Below are 8,136 nucleotides of genomic sequence, written 5' to 3'. Positions count from 1 at the left end.
AAAGTTATAAGAATATAAGAGTTAAATAAATTCCTATATTTTTAAATATAAATTTGAATAGCCACCTTATTTTTGCAAGATTCTAGGAGAGTAAAAAAGAAATTTCCAATACCAAAATCAGTCATGTTTGGCCACATCAAAATTATTATTTAAATTATCAATATTACTATTAATTTTGTGCTATTTACACTTTTGTTATGATATTCATAGGTACCTCATTGTACAGTTCTCTTTGTTATCTAAATCAGTCTCTTACTTGAATTATTATATCTTTAAATATTTGAATATCCACCTTATTGGTTGAATTCTATGGAGAGAAAATAACAAAATCAGTTATAGTGTTGGGCTACATCAAAAGAAAAACAGGTTTTATAGAACTTGAAATTTATTTATAACACGAGAAAAAATCCACATAAGGTATAGCAGCATAGTTTGTTAAATTAAATGTAAAGTTCTTGGACATAAATAAGGCATTTTTTGCCTTCTTTAATGATTGTTGTTTGTCTTACCAAAATAGTCTTGTTTTTTTTTCTATTGATAATTTTGTTTTGTAATATGGGTTCACAGTATCACGATGATTGTTTTTGGACTGTATCATTATTTAATCACAACAGTATTTTTTGGTACCAACACTCATGCTGTGGCCTTTTGATCAAATTTTTATTATTAAGAATGTCTTTCCTAACCAGTTTGACTGTTTTGTTTTTTATGAAGAAAATCACTATCAATTTTAATCTACTGTTTAATTTGTTTACTTGTTTATCATTTAAAAAAATTTTTTCAAACAATAACCAAAGTTGAAAACGGAGATCTGTATGTTCCAATAAAGAACGAAACGAATGTTCCAATAAAGAACGAAACGTAGAATCAACTATGGCCTCACGTCTGTCATTTTTCGGAGTCACCATATATACTCATATTCTATTTACGTATAATCAGTGGATCCTTTGGTTTTTGAGATCTGTATGCGATGTTATGAATTGTAACGCCACCTAGAGTTCCTACAACCAATGTACAATCGTGGTTTCGTTTCACCGCACTGTTTTGCATCTCAAAAGGCTTTTGTGATTGCGCAGTAGAATGGGTCAATACAATTCTATTCAATGAGGGTTGCCTGTTACTGAAAAGCATCTCTTCTCCTCATATAAAACCCAATCAGGTATAGAAAACAGCAACCTGCGGGCGTGGTGTTAATCATCGTGTATGAGTAATAAAAAAAACGTGAATATTTTTTTTATAAAGAAACGCTGTCAAGAAATTAGTACATCGGATGTACAGAATTCGCCGGTAATTTTTGTTATAAATGACCGTGATGGTGCTGATTCAGATGAAAATCGTCAAAAATTGAAGACCGTATCGTCGACGACCCATTTACTACGATAAAAAGTCAACCATTATCATCCGGTAATTACAATTCCCCGAAATAACCACTGACTATTGTTCATATTATATGGTAAAGGTTCATCGTCATTTAGCAATTCCATTTTTTTTAAATATACAGATATTGCGTGAATCGACTATAGACAAAACCAATGTCTGGCGATGTTTCACAAGACCAAACGGCTGGGGCTAGGCTCTATCAGAAGAAAAGGGGACGACAGCTCCGGCCCCAGAGTGGTACTGATGGTCTTTCCACAGGATCTAGCAACGGAAGTGTGGTAAGTTACACTAGTGTCAAATCATAGTACGTCGTATCCCATGGACTGGAGTACATGGAACACATAAGGCCTATGTACTTGTATTAATTTAGTTTTACTGGGGATGTGATGGGTTTGGTGTTGATGTTTTATAATTATAAAGAATGATACCACGGTGTTTGTTACGATAAAATGCATGTCTTTAACTAAGCCATCAAAACACGATGTAATCGATTATGTGCTACGGGAATAGTTAATATGTCTACTTTCGACTATGATTTTACGTAGTTTTGTTCATTGGTCAACAATACATTAGAAGTATATAATAATATTTTATAAATCTATACAGGAGAACAACCTTTCAGAATGCCCAAACTCTCTATAGGCCTACAGTATTTGTTTTCACAGTAATTCCAATACAATAGGCCTATATACCTAATGCTTATCTTCAAAACCATCATTCATCACCATAATCGTTTACACCATGATGGTGGTGGTGGTGATGTTCAACAACATCACTATTATCATCATCTAAAACATTGATATCTTCATCATTATTTATATTATTGTTATTGTTCTTCTTATAATTCTGGTAGGCCTATATATATAATATACATGTATATATATATATATATATATTATATATAAACACATATATATTATTATACATATACATATCTATATATACACACATATATATATATATATATATATATATATAAAAAAAATATCTCAATTTTTTGTGAAACAGTGCTCAATCCCACTGAAAAATCTATCTCTTATACACATCTAGATGTGTATAAGAGACAGATTATGCACTTGTCAATTGTAGTCCAAACTTCCATGGAAACTGCTAAGTGATACGCACGCGTAGTGCTTCCATCAAGGAACCTCATCTCCTTGGCCTAGCTCTCACGTTGCTTCTCCGATTCAGACCTACTGTAGGCTAAACCTTCAAGTAGGTTTTATCCTCCAATCATTTATTAGCGAGGCATTTTCCCAGGACTACGGCGGTGTGGCGGGGACTTAGCCGGGGATGTACATTAAAACGATGCTCCGCATTGCTAGGAGGTGGCCGGGACTCTCACATGCATGTAACCATTTTGGAAATTACATCCCCTGCTAAGTCCCCGCAAGGCCCAAAATGAGGATAAAAATAGGCCAGCAAAAACTTGCCAACTTTCAATCCTCCGTGTTTTTACAAATACTCAAGTTTATGAAGTCAAGCCTCATAACATTTATGTCCATACAGAATTGTTTGATCCATGAAGTCAAATTCGATATAACTTAGCAGAAGACCTTTACAGTTCCAATACTTCAACGATTCATTTATCATTCAATCACGTTTTCCCTTTAGTATTAAACTATATGTTATGAAGAGTTACGTGCCTTTTATAATACTTTTTTGTAAGAACACATTTTATAAGAACAGTTGATACAACTTTAATCCATTCCACCTAAGGTACAATGCTGAAACTAAGGAGGCAAGCCTGTTACTGGCCGGGTAAATAACTTCAATTAATTATATATTAAAATAAAAGTACAAATCAAAAACGGTTTATGAAATAGACAAATAATAATAAAAATTAATAATAATAACAACAATAATAATAATAATAATAATAATAATAATAATAATAATAATAATAATAATAATAATAATTATTATTATTATTATTATTATCATTATTATAGTCGGTGGCCTAATGTACTTCTCTACAATAATATTCTTTGAAAACTTTGTTAAATAAGAACAAAATAAGAACAATTCAGAAATCGGCAAAATTAAGAACAATGAGCCTTAGTTAAGTTTACTGGTTCCTTATAAAAAGTGTAAATAAAAATATTTTTGTTTTTGTTTATGTATTCAAATAGTTATGCCTACCCCGAATACACCAGCATTGTATAGGCCTACACCTAAAACGACTGGATAAATCTTAATTAAATCAAAAAAATATTAAAATATTACTGAGCCCTATATGGTATTTGGATGATCCAATCAATCATGGGAAACCAATTGGATGACAGCGTTTGGTATGCAGACGGTTTATTTTTATACCTAAGGTATCCTTCAATAGAATGCTAGCAGCACAAAACAAGTTTCTGCATCGCGTAGTAAACTGAAAATAACGATCTTTGTTATCTACGAACCTGACAATTTGCATCTCATTTCAACCATGTTTGCTTGAGTGTATTTTAATGTAACGGATGTTAAAGATTAATGCGTCTAGCATAATGTGTAGGCCTAGAGCCTTTTTGTAAGATAATTTCTTTTCCTCGAATTTTATTATTTTTCCTATGGGTAATAGGTCTAGTACTGTGCAAGCACCAACGTTAACAAAACAAAAACAACAACAGAAGTAGGTCTTTAGTAATGTAAATCGAGTAACTTAATTGACATGTAAACTAAGAAAGATATACATTCGTCCGACTCATTCCCTACGCTTGTCGTTCTTTTTACCATGTTGCACACGAGATCAACGACTCAACTTTTCTTCCCAGGGACAATGTACGATAATTACTGTTTATGAGGGAAGCTTGAATAGCACCCACCATATGGACAGGACTGTAAGATATCCCAATAGCGTACACTCAAAACTACTGCTATTATTAGTGGAGATGTTAATTAATTAAATCTCGCATATTATATAAATTGTAGTATAAAATAAATTAATACAGATTGGATATCATTTTTAAAGTGATTATCGTGATTTAATTGATCCGTATTCAGGAGACAATGAATATAGCACGTACTGTCCTCTTTATCTACTTTTCGACATATCTGGGATAGGGCCTAGCTTAATTTCGAGATGGAATTTACTTGATATTGAATACTGTTGTATGCTATTGTTAGATTGAATAAGGGTCTGTCTATATAACCTGTACAGTATAAACGGATAGGAGAAAAATGTTAAAATTTGACCAAAACGGTTGGTGATAAAAGTAGAAACATATAAATCAGGTCCAAATTACAGAACAGAATGTATATCGCAATCCACTTTTCTATTATCAATGTTTAAATGAAAAGAACAATAAACAATGAATAAAACCCTGTATTGTAAGGCCAATTTAAGTAGTTGCTTTGATCATGGATCTTATTAATAGGTCCATGCTTTGGTGCTTTGAAGCCATGCGAATCCACAATATACACGGGAAATCACTTATTTTAACACAAACACAGGTCTGTTAATTAGTTTAAAAAAAAAAACGAGTAGAACTTGTTTAAGATACATACCACCTGCTTAAAATTCAATATTTTTCAATTTCAATATATTTTGTAACAATAAATTCGAGAACATCTATATAAAAAAAATAAGAAAAACAATATAGCAACATAAAAAGATATTAGAAAAATTAGTCAATAATCAAATTGTTGCAAATTGACTAACTATATAATTTTCCTAGTTCAATTTAAGTTAAACATATTGAAAGCTGTTGAGTAGGTAAATACGATTCAATATTTCATTGTTAATGAATGCTTCATTATTAATTATTTATTACTATCACAGTTTAGTACAATCGTTCCATCTTAGTTAATGTTTGACTTGACAACAGTACATCTCCTTATCTATATAAAGAGAACTTCTTACAGTATCACAACATAATTTTACACGATCAATAATGTGTATTGAAAAGCATGTTATTATAATTATTAGCCTCCATATTAGGTAAATGGCCAGGCATTGTAGCTGCCTAATGAGATGGAGTTGATACATCATATTGCAGATTTCCATGCTAAGAAGAAGTAGGATTTTTTAAAACTATATTTATTAAACCAGTGATGCATTTATATTCCTACTGGGTAGTATAATGGTCTCCATGTTTTTTTGTAATAATTTCATTATTATGAACTGGTATCCATTAACCAAATAGAAACCATAACAGAAACTTTGACGTTAAAACATCAGTCAGTGGCGTATCTAGAAGTCCTGAAATGGAATGGGGATGATGGGGCACGAGTGTCAGGAGTAGGAGGCCTCGATGATTAAGTGTGTGAGGAGGTGGGGGAGGCGCTAGGTCGCAAAATAATGTGATGTGGTGATTTTTAATGCTTGCGCGTGATCGTCTAGCTTGGGACATTTTTAATGTGCTTTGCGTGAGCACACCTTATATCCGTATACTCAGAAGAGAATAAAATGCTCGGCACTTTGTTGTTCGCAATGTTGTGAGAATATTAAACCATTTGAAAGAATAACACCAACACAATATGCCACTACGGTGATACTAACTAAGCTTAACATTGTCGAGAATCCAAAGTGATTTTTTTCCCTAAAAGTGACAGGTGGTTTTGGGATTTAAGCGTAATCCATGACAAATTTAAAAGTCGATTAGCTTTTGGAGGCCGGTATTAGTTAATTTAACAAAAGTAAGTCATCAGCATAACAGAAAGCGTGTAAGTTGATTTTTTTTACAGCACAAATAGTTTGTCTTTCACGGTCGCTTTTATTTTGCTCTTTCAGAGACTTAAACTAAATAAGCTGAACGATTATGAAGCGGATGATGCTAAGATGGTCACCGTATTCGGTGTTGCGAACGAAGAAACGCCAAGCTCTATGAAGCTTAACCCCCTCTACGACAAAAACGGCACAATAGAAGTAACGCCAGAAGAGGCAAATAAAGTTCGGAAAGCAACGATGTCCGCAAAAAATTACCAGCCGAAAAATAGACCTAAAAGTAGCGATTTTTCACCAAGGTAGGACTATGGATATGAAAATAGGACATGACATTTGCAAAATGCAGATGATAAACCTACTATAAATACTAATAGTAAATGACAGAAATGAAAGATAAACAATTTTTAATAGGCCTATAATGAAAACGATATAGGCCTAATTTGTTTAGCCTGTTTAAGAACATACAATCATTGAATATTATTTCCAGAGTAAGTGTATACAGCTTCAAATACTTGAATTGAATTAATATTTTAGCCTTTAAATGACTTTAAATATTTCAATATATCAAAAGAAACAAACCAAAATGATAATGGTAGGCGTTTGCATGGCGTTGGAGGTGAAAACGTATAAGAACTAGATTTTTACTATGGATTCTCAAATCTGTTATGCCCATATCAATGATATTGATCGCCCTAACCTTAGGTTAAAATGACAAACGGGAAGAATAAATTCGTCGGTTGTTGACATTGGACAAACTAGAGATGAAATACGGGCAAAGGCATTGGCAACTGTTAGACTTCCCAGAGTAGGCCTATTATGTTTGTACAAAGTGATGTGGACGGGATGGAAGTGATTTGGCCTTAGTTTACCATACACATAAACTAAATTTGTTCGTCTAATAAATAGGCCGGTGTCATCGTCAGCGGCTCCAACATCAGAGACAGAAGAAGTGCTTGAACCACCGAAGATAGCGTACAGTAAGAATTTTCGGTTCAAGCACAGTCAGAAAGCAAAGCAAAACAATGGGAATATATCGTCGGATAAGAATGGATCCGTCGTAAGTATACCACTAATTCATATCCTAGTTAAAACATGATGGATTCAGTTTATAAATTGACGTGCCCACTGATTATATTAAAGCCAGGCTCTGGAAGAACCCATTTTTTATTGTACAACTGATTTTTTTTGTTGTTTTAAAGCCTAAATTGTGTTTTGACGAAAAAGATGGGAACAATTAATGTGATACATAATTGAATATTTTAAAACCACAATTGTTCCCATCTTTTTCTCATTAACCGTTCCTAAAGTTTTAGCTTGTCCTTGAAAAATCAGTTGTACAACATTACAATTATTTTAAATACTATCACAAATTCCGTGTTTATTACAATAATCGTTCCATTTTTGTTGATGTTTGACTTGACGGTACTTCTCATTATATCTATAGAACAGTTCTTATAATATTACAATACAACAATCAATATTTTTTTCCTCCGGAACCTGGCTTTAGATAGGAGATCAGCCCGGACGGCTACAATTATACACTAGTGGTATATTTTGCTGGTGCACTGAGACAATGGAATCTTTTGTTCCCTTAAACTCAACGGCCGTCGTTTTGGTCTCGATGTGCACTTTAAAGCACGCAATACTGAAGGAGAAAGGGGTTGCCACCACCAGGCTATAGCCTGTACAATTGTGTCTTCGGACTGTCGTTGGAATCCTTATTCTGTTTTGCACCCAAAATCAATAAATGACTCAGCTCTGAGGACCGTATGCAAATATGTGCAGGGCCTATATTTCGAGTAAATCATTACCTAACTTCATGTTTTCATTTTCTGGCCATAAGGTTGAAATTCAATAATTTAACTAGTTTGTAAAATTAAGATGTTAACGTTGGCTCTTTGGGATCTCAATGTAAATAAGCCAAGAATATTATCTTATATAAGGCATTGTTACATGATTGGTATCTTATCTACAGTAACAATAATACCAATCTTTCATTAAATTTTATCTTTTTGAGTCATACTCGCCATATCATAATTTCATTTTCGCTCCCTTTATCACAGAAAAGCTTTGGAAGAGTTATGCCCTCTAGAATACACAAGGTA

General features: G+C 33.0%; 1 protein-coding gene across 1 annotated transcript in view; it reads left to right on the top strand.

Moving 5' to 3' along the window:
- Positions 1-1,123: 1,123 nt before the first annotated feature.
- Positions 1,124-8,136, top strand: part of LOC117120279 — a 9,954-nt gene continuing 2,941 nt past the window's right edge. The window contains exons 1-5 of the mRNA XM_033265289.1: positions 1,124-1,404; positions 1,502-1,658; positions 6,098-6,330; positions 6,938-7,088; positions 8,095-8,133. Coding sequence (XP_033121180.1) covers positions 1,533-1,658; positions 6,098-6,330; positions 6,938-7,088; positions 8,095-8,133 — 549 coding nt within the window. The 5' untranslated portion in view covers positions 1,124-1,404; positions 1,502-1,532. The remainder of the gene's footprint in view (positions 1,405-1,501; positions 1,659-6,097; positions 6,331-6,937; positions 7,089-8,094; positions 8,134-8,136) is intronic.

The sequence above is a fragment of the Anneissia japonica genome, unplaced genomic scaffold (genome assembly GCF_011630105.1).
Source record: "Anneissia japonica isolate Jap-2015-1 unplaced genomic scaffold, ASM1163010v1 scaffold284947_len354889_cov159, whole genome shotgun sequence".
Lineage (NCBI taxonomy): Eukaryota > Metazoa > Echinodermata > Crinoidea > Comatulida > Comatulidae > Anneissia > Anneissia japonica.
Note: the sequence above shows the minus strand (reverse complement) of the source record. Positions and strands in the feature narration are given on the sequence as shown.